Source organism: Hyperolius riggenbachi, chromosome 1 (assembly GCF_040937935.1).
Source record: "Hyperolius riggenbachi isolate aHypRig1 chromosome 1, aHypRig1.pri, whole genome shotgun sequence".
Taxonomy (NCBI): domain Eukaryota; kingdom Metazoa; phylum Chordata; class Amphibia; order Anura; family Hyperoliidae; genus Hyperolius; species Hyperolius riggenbachi.
Window position 1 is genome coordinate 328097405 of NC_090646.1, and position 27084 is coordinate 328124488.

Genomic DNA, 27084 nt, shown 5'->3' on the forward strand with positions numbered 1-27084 from the left:
TCCAGGAAGGGTGCCAGTACCAAGCACACCAGCTGCATTTTTCCCACTCTGCATTGAGGATGATGTCCGGGAGGTGGGTGGTGCCAGTCCCGAACACGGTGGCGTCCGCGGTGGCTCTGGCCAGGTATCGGTTGACAGCCTGCCTCTGTTCAACTAAACGTTCCAACATGGCCAGGGTGGAATTCCACCGTCTTGGAACGTCTATGATCAGACGGTGTTGTGGCAGGTTCAGCTGCTTCTGCACGCCTTCCAGGGCCGCTGAGGCACCGCCCGAGCGGCGGAAATAACCCATCGTTTTCCGAGCCGCTTTCAAAAGTGGGTCCATCCCCTGGTAGGTGCTCAGAAATTTCTGCACCACCAGGTTCAGGACGTGGGCCAGATAGGGGATGTGGGTGAGGTCTCCCCGATGGATGGCAGCAACAAGGTTGGCCCCATTGTCGGACACCACCTCTCCGACTCTGAGGCCTCTGGGGGTCAGCCAACTCCTCTCCTGCTCTTGGAGTTTTACCAGGATGTGGTCTGCCGTCAGTCTGTGCTTCCCCAGGCTGACCATCTCCAGCAGCGCTTGGCAGTGGTGGGCCTTCACACTGCTGCTGAGGCGGGGGCGTTTGTGGTGGTAACAGCCCTGATTGCGCTCGCAGTGTCTGACTCTGGACTACAGAGCGCGTTGACTGAGCTTAGGCTGCCGGCTGGGGTCGACATGATGACCGACGAGTCCCCATGCACTGCTGGGCGTCTGCTGCTGCTCCTGCAAACAGGAGTGGTGGTGGGGGTGGAGGTGTTGGCCTGCTCATCCACCATCAGCTGCATCACAGGCTCGGCGTCTTTCTCCTCCAATTTGCGGCGCAGACCCTGCTGAAAAATGGCCGCTACACGCTGCTGCGCATCTGCAGCATAACTCCTCCTATCAGCTGGGCGCCCAGTGCGTCCACGGCCAGTGGCTAGCGGTGGAATGGACACTGGTGCGGCAGAACTGCTGGCGGTGACGGTGCCAGCAATGTTCCCTCTCTTCTTGCCCTTGATGCCCTTACCCCAGCTGCCAGTGCCAGCAGACATAGTGCAAGTTTGTGTGATGATGTCACCAGAGAGATGTGGGGTACTTGCACTTTATTGAAATTGGAGGTAATTGGTGTTGGACTTGAATGAATCTGCACGGAGTGACAGACAGCAGAGTAGAAAACACTGTGTGCACACTAACGTTCTGTCACACACACTGACACTCAGAGTCAGCAGCACAGCAGAAATGCAGTAATGTAATCTGTACTAGTAAGTAGAGATGGCCCGAACTGTTCACTCATGACGTCACGCACATGCGCAGAAAGTGCCCGGCAACAGGAGCGCGATCTAGGACGTGCTCCGCCAGGCAGCGCAGGCGTACTACTCCAGGTCATTGCGACCTGGAAGTAGTAGAAGGCCCGCACATTTTGAGATGTTCGCCGGCGAACAGTTCGGGAACCGTTCGCAACATCTCTACTAGTAAGCTAACACAGACAGTACTACTCTAACAACTAGCACTGCAGTACTACATAACTACACAATAATACAGTAATCCCTATGCCTTAAACTATACTGTAGCTAAGGCAATAGCACAGGCCTGGCCTGTGTGCACAAACAGCACACACACAGACACAGACACCTAACTAGCAGAGATGCCGCAGGCTGCAGCAAAGACTGTCACAGACACACAAACTAACTGAAATCACAATACAACAAAGTACTAGCTAAACAACAATAAAACAGTGTTATAGTACATGTGTGAATGTGCAAAAATGCTGGGTTTAACACAGTAGAATGCACTTGCTTTAGCCAAACAGCACTGGAGTGTCTCTCAGTGTGCAGTCACAAAGCAAGGACTAATAGCCTCAACATGGCCGCCTCTTTATATGCAGGGGGGGGGGGGGGGGGGCTGGCCAGAGTTCCCCTCTGTAATTGGTTGCTAGGGCTTCTGCTGGGAGCCCTCTGATTGGCTCAATTATGTCATCTCCTTAGTTACAGTATTCGGATTCGGATATCCGCGGATATCCGGGTATGCGGCCAAATATCCACATAGAGCTATCCGTATTTGGACCCAGGTATCAGAGATCCGAATCCGGTCGGATAGCTGAAAAAAGTTTGGATATCTGGGTTACCGGAATCCGGATGAGCATCCCTGTTAATGACGACAAAAACAAAGCGTTTCATTCCTGAAGCCACTTCCTCAGGTAAATAAGCCTTATCCAAAGCTGTATGTAGCTCAGGCGCTCTAACTACATAAATGATATATGTAATGGTCTCATCCATCCATGGACTCTAAGGGGTTGATTCACTATAACAAATAGTGTACCTTTTTAGAGTTAATATGACTTAGAGTTAATATGTCTTATCAGAGTTAGCATGCCTTATCAGAGTAGCATAGCGAGCGCTACAAACTTATGCCTGCTAATTGGCAATGACGAGAGCTCAACTCGCCCTCCCTGAGTGTCTGCATGTCCAATCACTTTAAAGGACATTATCCCCATACTTTGATTGGCCCAATAAGCTGCCTGTCAAGTTTCCTGTCAAGTGACAGGCAGCCTATTGGGCCACTCAAAGTGTGGGGATAATGTCCTGTAAAGTGATTGGACCCACAGGCACTCAGGGCAGGACAAGTGGAGCTCTCGTCATTGCCAATTAGCAGGCATAAGTGCGTAGAGCTTGCTATGCTACTCTGATAAGGCACGTTAATTCTGATAAGGCATGTTAACTCTGATAAGACATGTTAACTCTGATAAGGCACACTCTTTGTTATAGTGAATCGACCCCTAAGTATCCAGAACAACCAGTGGATATCTCCACTATACTCCTGCAAGTCCCCATAGCCAGATGAGAATCTGATTCTGAACTCAAATACCAACTGTCAACACACCAGCTGTGCCTCAGGGCTGCTTTGCCTCAGTGTTAATGTAGAAACCAGACAATAACATCACTGGAGGTTAAGAAGGGGTGTGGCAAGATAGAGTAACAACTGCTAAATAGTATACAGCCTTGCAAATACATTTTATGTCATGTAGTTCTTCACAGTATTGTGTTTATTAAAATCAAACAATTTTCATACCTGAAGGTTGCTTTCCATTTCTTCATAAACCATTTCCAGATATTGGGCCCGATTCTGCAGAGCAACACTAGCCTGATGGTGCCTTTTACTCCATTCTGTGTAGATAGAAACATCTACTTCTTTGAAAGCCATGCACAAAGTTCTGAGAGTCTCCTCAGCAAACATCTAGAAGGTTACAAGTTATTATAAAACTGCTGGGAATATATCAGTGCCAAAAGAGACAAAAAAAAATCCCTGATGCTTATCACACTGTCTAGAAATCATAGTATACTAGTGGAGCCAAAAAAATCTTATGTCACACTCAGTATTTGTGGCATGTATTCATTGCAACACTACTACTGGACTCGTACAAAAACAACATCCTCCAGCAATATTTCTGAGCTGCTAACTGAGCTGTAAGGGCTGGTTCACATGGGCATCTGACGAGCTTCTGTTAAGTGTCTCGTTCAAACGCTGTTGTTTTTTTTTTTTTCAAGAACGCCAGAGTTTAACAGCTAAGCTTTTAATGTATTTTGAAGGCTTTTAATGGCTTTCAGTGTGTAGTGTTTGAGAGTGTTGCATTTTCTGGGCTTTTGCAGGAAGTCAAGGGAAAGGGCTGGGCTTTTATAGGCTTTTGGCTTTCAGTGGCTTTTGCTGGCATTCAAACACAACGCCAGCAGCAGCAAACGACTTCTAGAAGCTGCATGTTGCTTTTAAAACGAGACAAGATTCTTAAATGTACTGACTGACTTTCATGAAAGCCTGCAAGTTCTTGTACTAAACACTCCCATTCACTTGCATGGGTACAGCGCTAAAGGTTGCTTTTAAAACGCCTTGTTCAACGCCTGAAATGCATCCATCTGAACCAGCCCTAAGAGACAGCTGGTAACTAGGGGTGTAACTACAGGGCAGCAGCCCCTGAGACCACAGGGATGGAGCAGTGCTGTGAGGAGGCCCCAACTACTACTCCACTTCCTCTGATAAAGGGGTCCATCCTTTAGATCAGGTTGTTTTTGTGGCTACATTTGCTTTGGGTGTGAAGATTATGACGGCCACACTTGTTTTATGAACCTTGCAGACTGGGTCCACATGCTCTGAGGGTCACAAGGGGTTGACAAGGGAAAGAGTCTGAACACTGGGGGCCCGACATAGTTTAGCTGGGGGGCCCCATGATGCATAGCTACGCCCATGGCTGAGTATGCAACAGAGGCACAGCACTTCTATTGTGTTCAAAAAGTGAAAAGGAGGAACTTATCAAATGAAGTGATTATCTTTGACCTAGAGCCATTTTTAAAGGGAAATTCAATGTTTATTAAGTAAAAAAAAATAAAAATAAATAAAAAACCCATATGCCATGAATGATATGGAAGTTGAGACGATTAGCGATTCTGTATCATAGTTACATAGTTATTTGGGTTGAAAAAAGATATACGTCCATCGAGTTCAACCAGAGAACAAAGTACAACACCAGCCTGCTCCCTCACATATCCCTGTTGATCCAGAGGAAGGCGAAAAACCCTTACAAGGCATGGTCCAACCAGCCCCCAAAGGGAAAAATTCCTTCCCGACTCCAGATGGCAATCAGATAAAATCCCTGGATCAACATCATTAGGCATTACCTAGTAATTGTAGCCATGGATGTCTTTCAACGCAAGGAAAGCATCTAAGCCCCCTTTAAATGCAGGTATAGAGTTTGCGATAACTACATCCTGTGGCAATGCATTCCACATCTTAATCACTCTTACTGTAAAGAACCCTTTCTTAAATACATGGCTAAAACGTTTTCCTCCATGCGCAGATCATGTCCTCTAGTCCTTTGAGAAGGCCTAGGGACAAAAAGCTCATCTGCCAAGCTTTTATATTGCCCTCTGATGTATTTATACATGTTAATTAGATCTCCTCTAAGGCCTCTTTTCTCTAGACTAAATAAACCCAATTTATCTAACCTTTCTTGGTAAGTGAGACCTTCCATCCCACGTATCAATTTTGTTGGTCGTCTCTGCACCTGCTCTAAAACTGCAATATCTTTCCTGTAATGTGGTGCCCAGAACTGAATTCCATATTCCAGATGTGGCCTTACTAGAGAGTTAAACAGGGGCAATATTATGCTAGCATCTCGAGTTTGTATTTCCCTTTTAATGCATACAAAAATGTTATTAGCTTTAGCTGCAGCGGCTTGGCATTGTGCAATTATTTAACTTGTTGTCGATGAGTACTCCTAAGTCCTTCTCCAAGTTTGATGTCCCCAACTGTATCCCATTTATTTTGTATAGTGCTAGACCATTGGTACAACCAAAATGCATGACTCTACATTTTTCAACATTGAATTTAATCTGCCATTTATGTGCCCATATAGCCATCCTATCCAGATCCTGTTGCAATATGTCCCTATCTTCCTGAGAGTTGATGATTCTGCACAATTTTGTATCATCTGCAAAAATAGCAACATTACTCACTACGGAATCTACTGGGTCATTAATAAATAAATTGAAGAGCACTGGACCCAGAACAGACCCCTGTGGGACCCCACTGCTAACAGTCTCCCATTTTGAGTACGATCCATTGACCACAACTCTTTGTTTTTTGTCCATTAGCCAGTTCCCTATCCATGCACACAGACTCTTCCCCAGTCCTTGCATCCTCAACTTTTGCACCAGACTTTTGTGGGGAACAGTGACGAAGGCCTTTGCAAAGTCCAAGTATATCACATCTACAGCATTCCCAATACCCACATTAGTGTTCACTACCTCATAAAAGCTGAGCATGTTAGTCAAACAGGACCTGTCTTTAGTAAACCCATGTTGATGCTGAGAAATAACATTGTTTTCTACTATGAAGTCATGTATAGCATCTATTAGTAACCCCTCTAATAGTTTGCATACAACTGATGTTAAGCTTACAGGTCTATAATTTCCTGGATCAGATTTTTTGCTCTTCTTAAATAATGGGAAAACGTGGGCTATACGCCAATCCACTGGGACTCTGCCAGTTGAAAGAGAGTCAAATAAGATAAGATAAAGGGGTTTATCTATAACTGAACTTAATTCCCTTAGGACCCGAGGATGCTTGCCATCCGGGACAGGTGCCTTGTCTATTTTTAATTTATTTAGTCTTGCCTTCACTTCCTCCTGCGTTAAGTATTTAATATTACAGTTGGAAGATTGAGACTCTTCTGCCTCTGTAATTTGCAACAGTGATGTTTCCCTTATGAAGACAGAAGCAAAGAAAGCATTTAATAACTCTGCCTTACCTTGGTCATCCACCATTGAGTTCCCCCCCTCATCCTTTAGGAGTCCAATACAGTCAACCTTTCTTTTTTTTAGAGTTGATGGCCCATATGCAATTCACTTTTTCACCTGAGTTTTCTCCTAGGTGATATTTTCACAACTTGTTAATAAAATACATTTTAAGCCCCCAGAAGGCAAGAATATGCTCAAAATAATTTTAGTAGTACTTTTTTACTAAATTTTTGGTACTTTTTTAGTTGAAAAGTACTGGAAAGTTATTTATAATCAAAGATGAAAAATTATCTCTTGGGAGAACACTCAGGTGAAAAAGAGAATTGCATATGGCCCGATGTGTCAAAAACCTGAGCGGTTCTTGCCTTTTTCATGATTGCAAAGTTAGTAAAGGACCAGCCCTTAAAGCGTTGCTATCATTGAAATCCGGCATAGCGGGGTCTGAACCCTCTATAACAGTAATTATAGATTGACGGTGTACCTTGAAATGAATCAGAACACTCAGTATATGATTTTATATAAAAAATTGTATTTGCTTATCATACAGCTTATATACAAAATATGATCAGTTCCAAGTAGTGTTTCCTTCTAACAGTATTCCATCTCATCAAGGCTTTAAAGCCAAGCAATCATCAATCTTCTAAGTACATTGAAAAAAGAATATAACAGTTGTCTTATGTAGAATAAGATCAAAAGTAGTCTCATCTGTATCAATAGCCGTGTATATAATAGTTGTGTAAAACTTGTAGTAATCTTCTTAAAGAAATAGCATAAAAAAATTGCTTCTAAAAAAACGTCTTGCTAACATCTTAACAAAACTTAAAGCGGAATATAACCCTGCATTTCAACTTTGCTCTAAAACATTATTTACAGCATATTATATGCAACCAGCATTTTTTTTTTTTACTAGACCAGCATTGGAAGGGTTACACACACAGCTTTAAAGTTCCTGAAGAGAACTGCTCCCCGCAGCCGAAGTTTAGATAGATACATTTAAGCAAAACAAAATGTAACAACTGTGGAATGTGAATCACTCTCTCTGACTGTGCAGAAGGGGGAGGACAGCCAAAGAGTGTGTAACATTCCTCACTTGTTACATTTTGTTTTGCTTAAATGTATCTATCTAAGCTTCGGATGCATCTGCAGTTCTCTCCAGGAACTTTAAAGCTCTGTGTGTAACCCTTCCAATGCTGGTCTAGTAAAAAAAAATGCTGGTTGCATATAATATGCTGTAAATAATGTTTTAGAGCAAAGTTGAAATGCAGGGTTATATTCCACTTTAATGCTGAAAAATTAATAAAGTAAATCACCAGAATATTAAGCATATACCCCTTCTCTGTCAACTCTTCAGCATCTAGAACCACGTGTGGGAAGGTAGCTTCTGCCTCATGTGTCTTCTCAGGAGATTGTTGGGCTTCTGCAAACTATGAGCTTTCAGCTCCTACTTTTATAGGGATTGGATGCAATATGGCTGCCTAATCTGGAATTTCCCTGGATCCCAGGTTCTGATTGGCTAAAGCTTCCGTGCGTCAATGCTTTATTATGTTTTGAATACCTAAGTCATAATATTATTGTTTATAAATTCTGGTCAGGTCATTTCTGATGCAGTTAATTAAAAATGGACGTCACCAGCCATCTTGTCTGCTGGCTGACTTTTTTGCCTCAGACATTGAGACTAAACAATGTCATTCATGACGCATTTCTGATAAAGTGTTCTCTGCTAAATAGGCTGGAATGTCTCGGTACTTTCCCAGATATAAGGTTGGTCAAATTGCCACTAACACAGACCTGTGAGAGTCTTCAGCAATTTAGGACTTATTGAAACATACGGGGCTTCTAATATACTCATTTAAATATAAAGCTTATTATATGATTCTTCTTAAAACAATTAATCATATTAGAAATAATTGCATATTAAATCTTAATAATATAAAATCATGTTCTACATATTTGCCTTTCTTATGAATAAATATAATAACTTCAACCGGCAGATGTCAGCATTTCATAACAATCTGTATTAATAATATTAATTTTATAAGACTATGAAACCGCCAGGTGGCATCATTGAATCATCTTTAACTAATTGGGAAAAACCCTTATTATTTTAGGTTTTATAAAGCCTGTTCCCAAAACATCATGTGTTATCAGCTAGCTGAGACTAGAACACATCAACAACCCTCCAGAATCATAACAATCTCACGAGAATGTTTTACTGTCTCAAAGCATCACCAGCTTTTAAATGTATTTCAAAGTATTAAAATTATATTATATAGGGTTTAACAATAACTATTTCTTTCTTTAGAAGGACTGTATTGATTATTAATATTTAGATTAATAATATCTATATGTAATAATTAAGAAATTGTACATATATAATTACTGCAGTAATGTGAGTTTTAACTTGTTCCCAGTCTTTACACAGAAGCATCTTTCAAATGTCAATGCCACGCACTAACATAAACAAGAATGTTCTGGCTTTTTGTAACTAGAATAATTAAATTATGAGTTTCACTGCTTGGAATATGCTGAGATGTCACAGAGCAATATAAAGTACTCTAACTTTACAGTTTACAATGAAATTTGCATAGAACATTAAAACTTAAAACCTATACATATGACAGCTTTTCCTGCATAAATAAAACCGCTAAAATTCATTTCTGACAGATGATAGATTTGATATCTCTAGCGATTTCATTTTCAGCTTCAATCTTTGCCAGCCTCATTTCTTTTTTACAATTTTTATTGCACTCCTTATAATTGTTTATTGCAGCCTTGGTCCTCTCCTGTTTTAGGACCTTATAGGCATTCTTTTTCCTCTTCATTTTATCTCTAACCTTTCTATTCATCCATAGAGGCCTTTTTTTATTCCTAGATAATTTGTTTTCATATGGGATATACATACTACAATACTGATTGAGAGTAAGTTTAAAAGCTTGCAATTTCCCTTCAGTGTCCTCTCCTTGTAGTACATTATGCCAGTTCACCAAACTTAGTGCCTGCCTGAGTTGATTGAACTTTGCTTTTCTAAAATTCATAGTTTTAGTGGTCCCGCTGCCCCGTCACCAGATCAAACGTTATCATGTTGTGATCACTATTTCCCAAATGTTCTTGAACCTGCACATTTGATACATTATCTGGTCTATTCGAAAATATCAGATCCAGTAACGCATTCCCTCTACTTGGTTCCGTTACCATTTGAGTCAAGTAATTGCCCTGTAGTGATGCCAAAATTCTGCTGCTTTTACTAGAATGGGTAGCCTCAATACTCCAGTCAATGTCTGGAAAGTTGAAGTCACCCATAACTATGACCTCATTTTTACTTGCAGCTTTTTCAATCTGTATCGTTCCGCAAAGCAGCGCAGAATGACATTTTTTATTTTTTAATGAAGTATGTTTGTTGACCAGTGAAGGCATGTGTTTTTAATTAACTTGTTTAAAAAGAAAACCTTGCTGGCCAGAGACTTGATAATTAGCCAAGGGGTGTGAAACCCTAGCCTGGTATAATACATCAAAGGTTGGTGTAGCTGGTCACCCTTAGATGATAATTAACACACCAAAAGGTCCTTTCCTCTAAGGGAAGCCAAAGGAAGCTAGCTCCACAGCGGTCCACGGAAGAGCTAGCCGCCCTGGCACCGCTTAGGGCAGATTTAAATGCCTGTGGTTTATGATTTCGGTCTGATAAATGAAAACCGAGTAGAACACAGCTATGAAATTCACATAGTCTTATTCGTTAAAAATCTGCCCAATGTGCTGATATAAAATTCATAACAATAACCCTTCCGGTTATTGGTGGATGACCCTTCTCGGGGACAGGACCGCCTAACGCACTCATGCAAGATGTCATATGAATCGGTATTTTCGGACAATTATGAATCTGCTATCCACCTAAATATGACATGTATAGTTTATGAGTTACAGTGTTATACATTTTAAGCTCAAAATCCTCCTAGGAGGAGGTGGACTGTCATTGGTGGGTAATTCAGAGGGGGCAGGCGTTGCCACACCCCCAAACCAGCTTCATCAAAAGCACATTGCCAGCAGGCGGACTTTAGTCCTCCAAATCCCATCTTCACGAGAGCCTGCTGCTGCTAACCAGAGGACCATGTGGTTAGCAGCCATCTTGGAACTGTAACATCTGCTTGGATTACAAAATATACCTAAAGGCCTATGATTCTGAAACCAAGGACTTTGCATTTCTTTTCCCAAAAGGAAATATCCCCACACAGACTGCATTTCGGCTAAGTAAACCTTTCACAATTATTCCGTTTTATTTTAAGCTTTGTGTGTGTATGTTAATTAGTGTATGTAAATGTGTGTAATGCATTTTTGTTATTAAAACGTTTAAAAATCGTTTTACGGTTATGACCTGTTCCTGAACATACACAATCGTACTGACTGCTCCGAAACGTTACCTTGTGTTCTAGAGTATCTTGCATTTATAACCCGTATGCTTGAATCAGGCACAGATAAACAGATCTGGCGCCGATCCCTGCATACAGCTAAGGGTTAACTTACAGTGTTTGCAGTGTGCTAATGTATATACAATCATGTGCTGACTCACATGTGTTGGCAAGTATTTGAACTATACGTCTGTGGTGAATCCTTTGAAGTTCGGACGCTCCTCTCGACTAGTCGGCTCATAGATTGCGAATCCACATATGGGCATCTATGCGCAAAGCGACAGCGAGACCGAGTTTCTGACTCTGAGCGATTGACCCGTTGCGGGTTGACCCGTGCGGTCCATGACACCATACATTGCACAGATCAAATCCGAACTAAACAGTTTAGGGGTAGTCCCTCACCTCCCTGGATCCATTCAGACCTTTTCTGGATTATGTTGCATAGCCTCTTTATAGTTAAGTTATTCTCCTCTGTAGTTAAGTCATTCTTCTTCTTCCTCTATAGTAAAGTTCAATATAGCATTCCCTTGTCTAATAGATATGACCCCACCGGGCAATTATGAACATTTTTAGACCCTACACCAAGATATGGGCAAGGGAATGAACAGATAAGAGAGAACAGGGAGAATAGACCACCCTACTAAGGGTACCCAGGAAAAAGATTATTCCAATGGTAGAGCACCAAATAAGTGTAAGATAAATGGTGTACAGCTGGGAATATCAGACTTGGATAAGGACTTGGGAATACTAGTTAATAACAAGTATTCAATGTCACGAGACACAGCAGCATTTAAAATTCTGGCAAAGAACAAGTTCATGAACGCTCCACCCCCATGATGACACATACCAGTCGGTGCAGGATCTAGAGAGCCAGTCCTTTAGCACATACCATGGAAAAAGGATCCGCAAACCAGACTTGGCTTAGTGAAAAATTGTCCATTCTTTATTAGAAAAATCCACATGACAGAGAGTTGTGCAATAAAATCACAGGTTCGACTGACGCGTGTCGGGCTTACAATCTGCCCTTAGTCATAGTCAAAGTGAACCTGTCAAGGAAGCAGCTTATAAATGGCTGTGAGGGATGACTCCACCCCTCTCAGACCAACAGCCAGGTCCTTGAAGGGAAACATTACAAACAAGTATTAAAAGCAAACTTGCAATGTATAAAATATTACAGAGATATGTAAAACAGTAAGAGTAATGTAAAAAAGAGATAACCACTAGAGCTACAGTATTGCTACAGGAAAATACCAAAAGGAGAAAAGGCCAATATAGAGACAAAGGGGTACTATGCCGGTCAATAGTCATATATTAGGTTCAGATCCCAACGTTTATTCAAACCTAAAGGTGTACGAGTGCCTAACCTATAAATCCAGTATGCCTCTCGTTTTAACAGGAGTCTCTGTATATCCCCTCCTCTGATGGGACAGGTGACTCGTTCCACTCCCTGAAAACTAAACGATCTTAAATTACCTTTATGTACAGTTTCAAAATGTTTAGAGACTGCTGACTTCTGGAATGTGTTCCAATGTGTGCCACAATAGTGCTCAGCTATTCGTGCTCTTAGGTTGCGAGTAGTGCAACCCACATATTGAATCTTGCACTCTAAACAAGATATAACATAGATGGTATATTTCGTATCACAGTTAACATATTGTTTAATGGGAAAGCTAGTATTAAATGAGTAGGAAGGCACTGTGATTCCCCGCTTGTGACAATGACAATATTTACAGGTTCGATAGCCACAGGGGTATGAACCTACCGTGGCCAACCATGTAGGGGTATGTAATGAAGAAGGGGACCTAAAAAGGCTGGGGGAAAGGATGGAGCCTAGGGTCCTGGCCTTTCTGGCAGAGAAACGACATCCACCATCAAGAACTTTTTTAAGTTTGGGGTCTGAATGTAAAACTGGAAGATATTTTCTCACAATGTTAGTAATTTTTGTGAATTCCAAACTATATTCTGTGACGAAAGTGACTTTGTCAGTGCTGCCTCCCTCCCGTCTCGCAGTCCCCAGTAGGTCTGATCGTGTTCTTTTAGTTCCTTTGATCCGTCCTAGCTCCAGTTGCCTGTTTGTGTACCCCCTCCGTCTAAGTCTGTCTTCCACCTGATTAAACTCAGATTGTAAATCACATGGATTAGAACAGTTGCGGGCTGCTCTAATAAACTCTCCCGTAGGAATAGCATTTATGGTGTGTTTAGGGTGACATGAATTGGCAAGCAGGATCGAATTGCCTGCTGTGGCTTTGCGAAATGTGCGTGTAGAGACCGAACAGGATGTAGAATCGCCAACCAGAGTTAAATCAAGGTAATCGATTTTAGTAGTGTCTGAATTCATTGTGAATACAAGATTCAACTCATTTTGGTTGACATAAGTCAGGAATTCCTCCAAGAGGCCAGGAGGACCCCCCCACACCAACAACAAATCATCAATGAATCTCCCATACCATATGACATGGGAGGCAAAAGGGTTAGAATCCCCAAAGATGCGGAGCTCCTCCCACCACCCCATATAGAGGTTGGCAAGGGAGGGGGAAAATTTGGCCCCCATAGAAGCTCCGCATCTCTGGAGAAAAAACCTGGAATCAAACATAAAATAGTTGTGTGTGAGGAGGTACTCCACGGCCTCCAGGAGAAAAACCCGCAAAGACACATCAAACGTGGAGTATTTATTAAGATGAAATTCCAGAGCTTGAAGGGCACGTTCGTGTGGAATCGATGAATACAGAGAGGCGACATCCAAGGTCACCCATGTATATCCATCGTCCCACACGAAATACTTGAAACTAGAAAGGACATGGCGAGTGTCCTGCAAGTACCCGGGTAACCTGGGTAACCTGAGGACAAGGGGCTGCAGATGTGCATCGACCCACTCACCCAGGCGCTCGCCCACAGAGCCGATACCCGCAACAATGGGACGGCCCCGGGGGGGAGCGCCCGGTTTGTGGATCTTCGGGAGGTTGTGGAACACGGGCACAACCGGATGGAGAGGACAGAGGTACTCAGCCACCCGTTTGGTTAAGACACCCATGTCCTGCCCGCGGTCCAGCAGCCCCTGAAGATCAACAAGAAAGGCCTGGGTGGGATCCCGGAGCAAGGGCCGATACACATCCGCATCACCCAGCTGCCTAAGGGCCTCCTGTTGGTAGTCAGAGGCATCGAGAACCACGACCGCACCCCCCTTATCCGCCGAGCGTATGACTATATCATTATTACTTTGGAGAGATAAAAGAGCCTGGCGTTAGGAGGAAGTGAGGTCGGACGGGGCCCTGGAATGCCTGGAAAGATTAGTTAATTCCTTCTCTAAGAGGTCCTGAAAGGTGTCTATCTCTGGGGATCTGGCATTAACTGGATAAAATGAAGGGTTAGAAACTTTAACTGGAACTACCCGTTCTATGCCCACCCCTGAAACACCACTTGTGTCAAGGTCTCACAACGCTACTAAAGTCCTAATGTCTCGAAAGGAGGGAACATCCTCAATTTCACTCAAAGACAGGGACTGTAGCATAGCAAAACCCAACACTTCAGAATCCTCTGTGAGAAAATGTTTTTTGACTACCAAATTTCTGACAAACTTGTTTAAGTCTAGGATAGTTCGGAATATATCGAAATGGTGGGAAGGGGCAAAGGATAGACCTCTAGACAGGATCTTCCTTTCCTCTGTTGAGAGTTGATATTTAGAAAGATTAACGACATTATTGATGGAGGCAGGGTCTGAATCTACAATTAAGTGACTCTGCGATTTTCTGTGTTTACGCCCTGCTCTCCTAGTGCGTTTCTTTTTGGTTTTCGTTTTTTGTTCTTGGGGAGCTTTAGCTCCCCAGAGAACTCAGGGTCACAGTCAGATAACTCTGAACCATCGGAGATTAACTGCCGAAATTTACAGTCAATTTTTCCTAATACTACCCATTCTTCGGCGGTCCCTCCGATCCTTCAGACATCTGGGGTCCCCATTCCTCCCTCATACTACAAAACTCAGAAGAAAACAATCAAGAACAAAAAACGAAAACCAAAAAGAAACGCACTAGGAGAGCAGGGCGTAAACACAGAAAATCGCAGAGTCACTTAATTGTAGATTCAGACCCTGCCTCCATCAATAATGTCGTTAATCTTTCTAAATATCAACTCTCAACAGAGGAAAGGAAGATCCTGTCTAGAGGTCTATCCTTTGCCCCTTCCCACCATTTCGATATATTCCGAACTATCCTAGACTTAAACAAGTTTGTCAGAAATTTGGTAGTCAAAAAACATTTTCTCACAGAGGATTCTGAAGTGTTGGGTTCTGCTATGCTACAGTCCCTGTCTTTGAGTGAAATTGAGGATGTTCCCTCCTTTCGAGACATTAGGACTTTAGTAGCGTTGCGAGACCTTGACACAAGTGGTGTTTCAGGGGTGGGCGTAGAACGGGTAGTTCCAGTTAAAGTTTCTAACCCTTCATTTTATCCAGTTAATGCCAGATCCCCAGAGATAGACACCTTTCAGGACCTCATAGAGAAGGAATTAACTAATCTTTCCAGGCATTCCAGGGCCCCGTCCGACCTCACTTCCTCCGAGCGCCAGGCTCTTTTATCTCTCCAAAGTAATAATGATATAGTCATACGCTCGGCGGATAAGGGGGGTGCGGTCGTGGTTCTCGATGCCTCTGACTACCAACAGGAGGCCCTTAGGCAGCTGGGTGATGCGGATGTGTATCGGCCCTTGCTCCGGGATCCCACCCAGGCCTTTCTTGTTGATCTTCGGGGGCTGCTGGACCGCGGGCAGGACATGGGTGTCTTAACCAAATGGGTGGCTGAGTACCTCTGTCCTCTCCATCCGGTTGTGCCCGTGTTCCACAACCTCCCGAAGATCCACAAACCGGGCGCTCCCCCCCGGGGCCGTCCCATTGTTGCGGGTATCGGCTCTGTGGGCGAGCGCCTGGGTGAGTGGGTCGATGCACATCAGCAGCCCCTTGTCCTCAGGTTACCCGGGTACTTCCAGGACACTTGCCATGTCCTTTCTAGTTTCAAGGATTTCGTGTGGGACGATGGATATACATGGGTGACCTTGGATGTCGCCTCTCTGTATTCATCGATTCCACATGAACGTGCCCTTCAAGCTCTGGAATTTCATCTTAATAAATACTCCACGTTTGATGTGTCTTTGTGGGTTTTTCTCCTGGAGGCCGTGGAGTACCTCCTCACACACAACTATTTTATGTTTGATTCCAGGTTTTTTCTCCAGAGATGCGGAGCTTCTATGGGGGCCAAATTTTCCCCCTCCCTTGCCAACCTCTATATGGGGTGGTGGGAGGAGCTCCGCATCTTTGGGGATTCTAACCCTTTTGCCTCCCATGTCATATGGTATGGGAGATTCATTGATGATTTGTTGTTGGTGTGGGGGGGGGTCCTCCTGGCCTCTTGGAGGAATTCCTGACCTATGTCAACCAAAATGAGTTGAATCTTGTATTCACAATGAATTCAGACACTACTAAAATCGATTACCTTGGTTTAACTCTGGTTGGCGATTCTACATCCTGTTCGGTCTCTACACGCACATTTTGCAAAGCCACAGCAGGCAATTCGATCCTGCTTGCCAATTCATGTCACCCTAAACACACCATAAATGCTATTCCTACGGGAGAGTTTATTAGAGCAGCCCGCAACTGTTCTAATCCATGTGATTTACAATCTGAGTTTAATCAGGTGGAAGACAGACTTAGACGGAGGGGGTACACAAACAGGCAACTGGAGCTAGGACGGATCAAAGGAACTAAAAGAACACGATCAGACCTACTGGGGACTGCGAGACGGGAGGGAGGCAGCACTGACAAAGTCACTTTCGTCACAGAATATAGTTTGGAATTCACAAAAATTACTAACATTGTGAGAAAATATCTTCCAGTTTTACATTCAGACCCCAAACTTAAAAAAGTTCTTGATGGTGGATGTCGTTTCTCTGCCAGAAAGGCCAGGACCCTAGGCTCCATCCTTTCCCCCAGCCTTTTTAGGTCCCCTTCTTCATTACATACCCCTACATGGTTGGCCACGGTAGGTTCATACCCCTGTGGCTATCGAACCTGTAAATATTGTCATTGTCACAAGCGGGGAATCACAGTGCCTTCCTACTCATTTAATACTAGCTTTCCCATTAAACAATATGTTAACTGTGATACGAAATATACCATCTATGTTATATCTTGTTTAGAGTGCAAGATTCAATATGTGGGTTGCACTACTCGCAACCTAAGAGCACGAATAGCTGAGCACTATTGTGGCACACATTGGAACACATTCCAGAAGTCAGCAGTCTCTAAACATTTTGAAACTGTACATAAAGGTAATTTAAGATCGTTTAGTTTTCAGGGAGTGGAACGAGTCACCTGTCCCATCAGAGGAGGGGATATACAGAGACTCCTGTTAAAACGAGAGGCATACTGGATTTATAGGTTAGGCACTCGTACACCTTTAGGTTTGAATAAACGTTGGGATCTGAACCTAATATATGACTATTGACCGGCATAGTACCCCTTTGTCTCTATATTGGCCTTTTCTCCTTTTGGTATTTTCCTGTAGCAATACTGTAGCTCTAGTGGTTATCTCTTTTTTACATTACTCTTACTGTTTTACATATCTCTGTAATATTTTATACATTGCAAGTTTGCTTTTAATACTTGTTTGTAATGTTTCCCTTTAAGGACCTGGCTGTTGGTCTGAGAGGGGTGGAGTCATTCCTCACAGCCATTTATAAGCTGCTTCCTTGACAGGTTCACTTTGACTATGACTAAGGGCAGATTGTAAGCCTGACACGCGTCAGTCGAACCTGTGATTTTATTGCACAACTCTCTGTCATGTGGATTTTTCTAATAAAGAATGGACAATTTTTCACTAAGCCAAGTCTGGTTTGCGGATCCTTTTTCCATGGTATTTAAAATTCTGGGATGCATAAAACAAGAAATAACATTTTGAGATGCTAGCATAATAATCCCCCTGTATAAATCTCTTTTCAGGCCACATCTGGAGTATCGGAAGGCCATAGACATACTAGAACAGGTACAAAGACCGGCAACTAAATTAATCAGAGAGATGGAAGGTCTCACTTACCAAGAAAGGTTGGAGAAACTGGGCTTGTTTATCTTGGAAAAAAGACGTTTAAGAGGTGACATGGTTATGCAACCATTTAGCATAGCATAGTATTTTATAGTAAGAGTGTTAAAATGTGAAATATTTTATCACAGGCAGTAGTTATGGCAAATTCTTTATCGGCATTTAAAGTGTACCCTAGGCAATATGTGACAGAATGAGATAAACGCACGGTTTGCTGGCGAGACACAGGATCCTGCGCACGCACACACCTATGGGGACCAGTGATCCACAAAAGCCCCTCTGATGAGGCCCGGAAGGAGTAAGGGCGAAACGGCTGTAAAGGCAGCAGTTCTGGAAGTTCCTCAGCGTAATACTGCTTCGATCCTGAATTTCACAGCCTGCCACCACTAACCTTTTGATCAAGCTTATGTTAGGATCTCCTCTGCAGCATGTATAGCTGGCTGCAATTGTACTGCAGCCAAGCAATTCCTGATGTCTTTTCATGCAAATGGCCTAGTTTTGTCTGCCTTTCTCTGCTGTCAGCTTGTGATTGATTACTATTCACCTGTGTGGGAATTTGCATGTCCACTCCCTCTGGATGACCTCAGCATAAAGAGTTGCTTCCTGCTGTGTTCCTTGACCGACATAGTTTCAGTCTTAGCTTGTCTGGCTGCTGCAACTGGACCTCTGGCCCTGATTCTGTGTTACCGTGTGGATCGCACTAGCTCTTGCGGTAGAGGAGTGGATCCTTCCAGTCCTGTTTTGCGAAAGAAGCCATCGCTGCAGTTGCAATTGGCTACTTTGTTCCTGCCTATCTTGTTTGTGAACGCTTGCTACACAAGCGTTCATTCTGTCTGTCTTGCCGTGTGGATCGCACTAGCTCTTGCAGTAGAGCAGTGGATCCTTCCAGTCCTGTTTTGCAAAGGAAGCCATCGCTGCGGTTGCGATTGGCTACTTCATTCCTGCCTGTCTTGTTTGTGAACGCTTCCTACACAAGAATTCATTCTGTCTGTCTTGCCGTGTGGATCGCACTAGCTCTTGCGGTAGAGCAGTGGATCCTTCCAGTCTTGTTTTGCGAAGGAAGCCATCGCTGTGGTTGCAATTGGCTACTTCGTCTCTGCCTGTCTTGTTTGTGAACGCTTGCTACACAAGCGTTCATTCTGTCTGTCTTGCCGTGCGGATCGCACTCGCTCTTGCGGAAGAGCAGTGGATCCTATCAGTCCTGTTCCTGTGTGTGGATCGCACTCGCTCTGGCGGAAGAGTAGTGGATCCTATCTGACCTGTTCCTGTTATCTGTTTGTCTGTCTGGAGCAAATGCTTGCTGTTGCCTGAGGTAGGCAACCGATTAGCAAGCGTTCCTGTTATCTGTTTGTTTGTATTTTCCGTGTTCATCTGTTAGTTGGTACGCTTTGTCATTGTTGCGCTTAACGTGCGGTGACCGTACGTCCAACGCGCTTGTCTCTGTTGTGCTTAACGTGCGGAGCCCGCGTTTAGTTAGCGTTTGCTATTTTGCTAGTACTTGCGTTAAATATTGGTTCATTGCCAATATTTATGCATACTAGCATGTTTGTTATTTTCCTTGCTTGTCTCTCGCTCTGCCTGGTCTTGCCTTTGCCTCTTTTCTGTCTGTCCTTTTAGTCTGTCCTGTTATGAATGCTTACTGTCACTGGGAGTGGCTACGATTAGTAAGCATTCATCCTGTCAGCCTATCCTCTCCTTCACCAGTGCGTTCGCACTACATCTGTGGCTTCATTTAGAGGTGTTTCTTCTCTGTGCTCCATAGCTCCTCCTGCTGGCTGGTCTGTTCCTCCACAGGTGTATTTGCGCCATAACTGGGGTCCTCTGTCTGAGCGATTGTGGGAGATCTCCTCAGTGTCAGCGTACACGTCGTGCGCTGATCGTGAAGATTATCTCACAATCGTTACAGCGTAGAGGAAGAGTCATGTGAGGAAGAGGAGTCAGACTCGGATGATGAGGAAGGTGTTTCTTTGGAGGAGGAGGCGGCGGCGGCAGAAGAACAATCGCAGCAGGCATTGCAGGGGGCTTGTGCTGCTCGACGTTCCTGTGGTATTGTTCGTGGCTGGGGGGAGGAGGACTTACCTGACGTCACTGAGGAAAAGCAAGAGGAGATGGATAGTACGTATGGATCCAACTTTGTGCAGATGGCATCTTTTATGCTGTCCAGCCTGTTGAGGGACCCCCGTATAAAAAAACTCAAGGGGAATGAGCTGTACTGGGTGGCCACGCTACTATACCTCGGTATAGGCATAAAGTGCTGGACATGTTACCAACTCACCAGAAGGCAGAACGGATGCAGCACATGCAGAACAAGCTGGCAACTATGCTTTACAATGCGTTTAAGGGTGATGTCACACCACAACGCAATAAAGGTACCACTGCCAGTAATCCTCCTCCCATGTCCACGCAGGCAAGGACAGGACGCTCCAGAGATCTCATGGTGATGTCGGACATGCAGACATTCTTTAGTCCAACGCCTCAACTTAGCGCTTCCGGATCTACCCTCCACCAACGCCTGAACCTACAGGTAGCTGACTACCTGGTCCTAAGTGTGGATGTAGACACTGTGAGCAGCGATGAACCCTTGGCTTACTGGGTGCGCAGGCTTAACCTGTGGCCAGAGCTGTCCCAATTTGCCATCCAACTTCTGTCTTGCCCTGCCTCAAGCGTCCTGTCAGAAAGGACCTTCAGCGCAGCTGGAGGCATTGCCACTGAGAAGAAAAGTCGCCTAAGTCACAAAAATGTTCAGTACCTCACCTTTTTCAAAATGAATGTGGCATGGAATGGATCCCGGTGGGCTACTGCTCGCCCGAAGACTAAGTCAGTCCCCACACACAGCATCTCTGCCTGCATGCCGTGTGACTGGCTGCCTGCCCCAATACTAAGTCTCTCCCCACACAGCATCTCTGCCCGCAGGCCGCATGACTGCCTTCTCCGCCACAACCAACAGGGTCCAGGACTCCAGGCAGATTCCTGAATTTTAAGGCTGCTGCTAGCAGCGGCAGCTATAATATTTTTTCTGGTGCGTGTACATGCCTGCCTAATTTTTCTGGCTGCACTGCAGCTGCAACAACAAAACAAAAGGCATGTACATGCGTCCATCCCCCTTCGTGATCATTACCTTGCCGCAGTGAAGGGGCTTGCATATCACAATGAAGCAATGACCGCCGGCTATATGAGTGTCTCGGGGGTTGGCACACCAAAGATAATAAGGTCGTTGCTTCATTGTGGTCAGACCAAATTTGATCAGCTGGACAGTCACTGTTCTGTCATTCAGCTACCTCAGCCCAGCGACCATATGGACTGGAAAGCTGCCATCACCTGCACTCTCGTCATGGTGCGCACCAGTCCAGCACGGCCGTCACTACACAAACAGCTGTATGCAGTCACTGCATACCTTTCACTGCATCTTTGACTGCACATTGTATTATACCTGACAGTCAGTGCACACCTTTCACTTGAATGGATGGCAGACTTACCCTCCATAACAGATTCTCGTTACAGGTAGTAAAGTCGATCAGTGTCATATACAGCAGGGCCTCGAAAGTCCTCCTGTATTGTTATTATTGGTCACTACCTCGGGACGTGCATGCCATGCCTGATGCCTTCCTTGGATGTGTGGTAGCCGTTCCTGCTCCTTTGCCCACCGCGTGCCTGCTTTCTTCCTTGGATGTGTGGTGGTGGTAGCCGTTTCTAAGGCTCCCACTCCGGACCGGAATTGAACCAGGATTCCCCGGCCATTACCCGTGGTCACCATGCTACTGAGAAAGTACCATCGAAAGTTTCACACAGTTGAACGAATGGCAGACTTGCTCTCCATAACACATTCTTGGCAAACGCTTTCGATTTGGTTTGTCTTGCGCTGGGTCAATGGTCCATCTGACAGATGCCTGGTCTGCAAAGCACGGTCAGGGCAGGTACATTACTTATACAGCAAATGGGTCCTTACTTGGATGTGTGGTGGTGGTAGCCAGTTCTCAGGCTGCCACTCTGGACCGGAATTGAACCTTGATTCCCCGGCCATTACCCGTGGTCACTCACAATGGCAGACTTGCCCCTCATAACAGATTCTCGTTACAGGTACTGAACAGCCAGCAGAAAATGTAATTTAAAATAAATAGATGTAAGCTTTAACAATGGTAGAGAAAGAACCATTAAAAGTTGATAAGGCAGTCAGACATTACCTGATACCACTGAGGAAGAGCAATCTCGCAATTGTGCGCACCAGTCCAGCATGGCCGTTACAACACAAACAGCTGTTTGCGGTGCGTTACACGGTGAGTTTGGAGTGTCAGTGTGAAGCAGTACTCTAATTACACTCCCTGATTGATGTATACACATGCAAGATGTTTTAAAGCACTTTAGGCCTGCAATTTAGCATTCAATGCGATTTCTGCCCTTAAAACGCTGCTTTGAGTCAAATCCAGATTTTTCCCCAGGACTTTTGGCGTCTACCACACTCATCCATGCAAAAACTCAGATGTTAGACCCCTTGAAACATCTTTTCGATCACTTTTCTAGCCAGCATAAGTGTTTCTAGTTTTCAAAGTTCGCCTCCCCATTGAAGTCTATTGCGGTTTGCGAAAGTTCGCGCAAACCGGACTTTTGCGGATGTTCGCGAACCTAAAATCGGAGGTTCGGGCCATCTCTACCACACATATAAAAGCCAGAACAATGAAAGTTTTAGGTATGTGAACACTGTATTTTCAAATCAGCTTCAAAATGGTAAATCCAATCTTCGTAGATGCAGATAAGCATTTTTGTTCTCAGTGGAGGGGGGTTTGTATTAAAAAAAGAAAACTGAGCATATTTCTAAACAGTTATGTTGACAGTATGTACAGGAATTTATTGAACAGTTTAAAAACAAATGCCTGATGTCCATGTGTACATCATCTGTTTTTGTGTAAATATGCTTTATATATAACATGTATTAAACCTAAATCTGAAATTCACAATAAAAACATATTACTTGTAAAATGTTCCCCAATAAACACTTAAAGCGGAATTGAAATATGTAAAAACAAATACCTGGGGATTCTGCCAACCCCCTGCAGTCTCCCTGTGCCCACGGCGACTCCGAACAATCCTCCAGTCCCCCGTGGCGGCTCACTTTCAGTACTACAAGTCGATGGCCACTGACGCGCCCTCGCTGGGAGCGTCCTGCACAGGTGCAGTACAAGGTTTTCTCACCTGCGCAGGACACTCCCGGCAACGGGCGCGCAAGTGAGGATGCGTGTGGCCAAGGCCACACAGGCACAGTGACCATCGACTTAAAATTCGGCAAAGTGATCCGTGGCAGGGGACCGCTTTTTTTTTTGTTTTTTTTACATATTTCAGTTCCGCTTTAAATGTAAAATTATGTTTAGTGTTGCTGTTTTTATACGCAGCACTGCTAAATCCATTTTTTTATTCTAATTTTTTGGGCCATCATGCATTCCACTTTGTATTGAACACTGTATTTACAGTGGTTATCTTATCATTCATTGTCCTGCATGGAAGTGCGTTGTGAAATTTTCCCCAATAAACACTTAAAGCGGAATTGAAATATGTAAAAAAAAATACCTGGGGATTCTGCCAGCCCCCTGCAGCCTCCCTGCGGAGGTGAAAAAGGGATTATAAGAATGAAGGACCTTTCTCCTCTGAAGAAAACATACCAGGAAGTTTCTTATTAGATGAGGAACAGGAAAGAGTCACCCATCACATTGCTGTGTTTATGGGCTAATCTGCAGATTGCAGGTCGCCTCAAGGTACTTGCTAGCCTATAATCTGCAGACTGCTATCACTGTAAACTGTTTTCGATAACTGAAAGGGCTGGTGCACACCAAGAGCGGTTCTGATCATTTTTTTAAACGCTTGTGGGCGGGAAACCGCTTGGCTAATCAATGTGAATGGGATGGTGCACACCAGAGCGGTTTGTTTTTTCCCCAAATGCAAACTCGGGTCCTGCAGCATTGTTGTGGTTTTTTGAGGGATTTCTGCCTCAATGTAATGTAGAGGAAAGTGGAAAATTTTCCAAGCGTTTTTGTTACAGAAACTGTTTAGTTACAGCTTTACTGTAACAAAATATAAAATCTGCTACACAAAGACGCTCCAAAAAACGCTAGTCATGCTTAGGAAGTCTCTCTAAACATGCCTAAAATCGCTCTGAAAAATCTCTTCAAAAACCACTAGCGTTTGTGGATCCGCTAGCGGTTTTGGTGTGCACTGGCCCTAAGCCGTGTGTGAGGAGCTTTTTAAACACAAATATACAGTAGTTAGGTTATGGATTGCAGAAGCTGCTGTGTGTACAGTACTATTTCATACCTACCAGTGGCATAACAATAGGGGCTGCAAGGGATGCACTCGCGGGGGGGGGGGGGGGCACTCCCTCACCTCGCGCTTTCCCCTCAGCGCTCCCCCCTCCAGCATTAAACAGTGGCAGCAGTGGCAGACTCTTTAATCAACCACCTAGTAATCCACCTACAGATAGTTCAGGTGAAGGTTCTTCAGGTTCCACCAGTTTTTTAGGCCAACGCCAGAGAAACAAGGGAAGAGGAAGAAAACAAGGAGAGGCAGGAAGCGCTCCAGTGGACCCCAGAGTCACGAGGAGCCAGACCCAGATGAGGACTTAATAGTGAACCTTTCCTCTCGCACATTGACTCAGACTGAGAAACAGGTACTTAGATGAGGCCTGGGTTTCGTTCCAACCCATACTGGCAATAAATTGGAACTTGATTGTGATTTATATAACTTTTTTAGGACCTTACGTCTTAAATCTTTTTTCTCAGACAGAACATCCAATACAGTGTCTACTACCTCCTCTGTTACCCTCTTTCCACCTGAAGTGAATTTAACAATGTGCCGTGCCAAAAGTAAGTGGCTACCACCTAATACCTCTCATGCAGTAGAAACATTCATTGCCATGGTACAGCGTGATGTCCACTTGATCAGCGGTATTGATAATCAGGTCCATTCGAATTTGACACCCGCAGAGAGACAGGCTTTGCGGTCCCTCTGTGAGGATACAAGCATAATAGTGAAGCCCGCTGACAAGGGGGGCACCACGGTTATCATGGATCATGTGAAATATAGATGCGAGGTATTACGTCAATTACAGGATACTAATATCTATGTTAAACTTCCAGGTAACCCAACACTTACCATCAAACACGAGATTGACGACCTTGTGATGAGTGCCTTTGAGGTGGGCACCATTACTAAACAACTCCATGACTTCCTCTTGACTCCATTTCCTCTGACACCCCTCTTTTATGTCCTCCCTAAGATCCACAAATCCTTAGTGGATCCTCCTGGAAGACCTATAGTGGCTGGTTCTGGTTCTGTCTTTCAATCACTTGCGGTTCTTTTGGATCAGGTTTTACGCCCTATGGTTTCTAGCATGCATTCTTTCCTTTTAGACACTACTGATTTTCTTTCTAAGATCTCTGGTTTTGGTTCTTTTCACTCTCCAGTATTCTTGTGCACTATGGATGTGGTCAGTCTTTACACTTCTATCCCGCACTCTGAAGGCATTGATGTCATTGGGGAGGTGTTCTCGAAAATGCAACTGGTTCCACATCTGGCCACCTTTCTTTTGAAGTTACTCAACATGGTCCTTACTAAAAATTACTTTTGTTTCGAGGACGTTTATTACCAGCAACAACAGGGAACAGCGATGGGGAGCAATGTGTCCCCCAGTTATGCAAATCTCTTTATGGACTGGTTTGAGCGCACATTTGTGTATGGGCACCCTTTGTACCTTGGTCACGCCATGTGCTGGCTAAGGTACATAGATGACATATTTTTCATCTGGTCAGGCTCAGAGCAATCACTCCTGTCATTTAAGGAGGATCTAGATTGTGCTTTTTCCACAATCTCTTTCACCCTGGAGTACAGTGTCGATTCAGTACACTTTCTTGATGTCCTGATCCGTATGGAGAATGGCGAACTACTTACTTCACCCTATCGCAAACCTACTGATCGGAACACTTACTTGGCAGCTAAGAGCTACCATCCACAACGCCTCAAGAGGGGCCTACCTTATGGTCAGTTCTTGAGGCTGAGGAGGATCGCCTCAGATGATGCATCCTTCTATAGGGAAGCTAGGACCATGTATGAGAACTTCCGTGCTAGGGGCTATGACTCCACTACTCTTGACAGTGCACTGGAGAGGGCCTCACAGAGGGATAGAGCTTCCCTTTTACGGTTTAACCCCAGACGAGAACAGTCACGCCTTCCCATGATATTAACTTATTCTCCACTCTCCTTGCAGGCACAACGAATCGTGAGGAAACACTGGCACATTTTGGGCAGTGATCCATCTCTTCCAACCGTTTTTCGGGAACAGCCAATCTGTGCATTCAGACGATCAAAAAACCTACGAGACTCCCTGGTGCATGCGCGTAGTATGGCACCAACCTCTACAGTAAGAGGTAATTGGCTTTCTAATCTACCCAGGCCCACAGGCATGTTCCCATGTGGGCATTGTGCCCAGTGTGGATTTGTCCAAAGGGGCGCATCATTTCCTCACCCACGATCAGGCAAACGCATTGCACTAAACTGTTTTGCGAGCTGTTCATCGAAAAACGTGGTATATTGTCTTATATGCCCTTGTGGCCAATTATATATAGGCCAAACCTCACGAGATGTGCGTACACGAATTAGTGAACACCGCAGCAATATTCGCTGCGGTGCAGCGGACTCTCCTGTTGCCAGACATTTTATGGAGGCAGGACACAATGTGTCTCAATTGCGCTTTAGGGTAGTTGAGGTGGTGACTCCGACATTTAGGGGTGGAGATATTGAACAGAAATTGCTACAAAGAGAATTATATTGGATGTATCGATTAAACACGATTTCACCACAAGGGATGAATGAGGAAGCAGATCTGGCACCATTTCTAAAATAAAGTTGGAGTATGGTGTGATAAGTGATGGTACTTTGATCTTTAGCTTAGTGTATAGTTAGCATCCTTAGTTTATTTCATCAGGTGAGGGATTCCTGATTCCTTCATTTTAATAATGTATGTTAATGTATATTTATTTGTTTGTTTTCAGATTGTGCCTGCACAGGCCTGGACACTGCCAAATTACGCACCAGCTCCATCTACTGGATACCTTTACTGTTGCATTTACTATTTATGCAGTTCTAGCTTTTCCCGGCCGGAGGGCACCGCACTGAGCATGTGCGGCGGCAATCTTGCGTGTGTTGCTCACACGACCGGATGGCAATCCACACTGAGCTGTGCCAACCGGAACCGGAAGTGACGTCATGACGCCGCGGCGCACGCCGCGAGTCGTCATGCGCATCATAGGGCCGGCCCCAGTGTCCAGGCT

General features: G+C 44.4%; 1 protein-coding gene across 1 annotated transcript in view; it reads right to left on the bottom strand.

Annotated features, from left to right (window-relative positions):
* The window catches only part of ATP8B3 (ATPase phospholipid transporting 8B3), a 335474-nt gene that overhangs the window by 137589 nt on the left and 170801 nt on the right, over window positions 1-27084 (bottom strand). The window contains exon 18 of the mRNA XM_068234593.1: window positions 3074-3238. Within this exon, the coding sequence (XP_068090694.1) occupies window positions 3074-3238 (165 nt within the window). The remainder of the gene's footprint in view (window positions 1-3073; window positions 3239-27084) is intronic.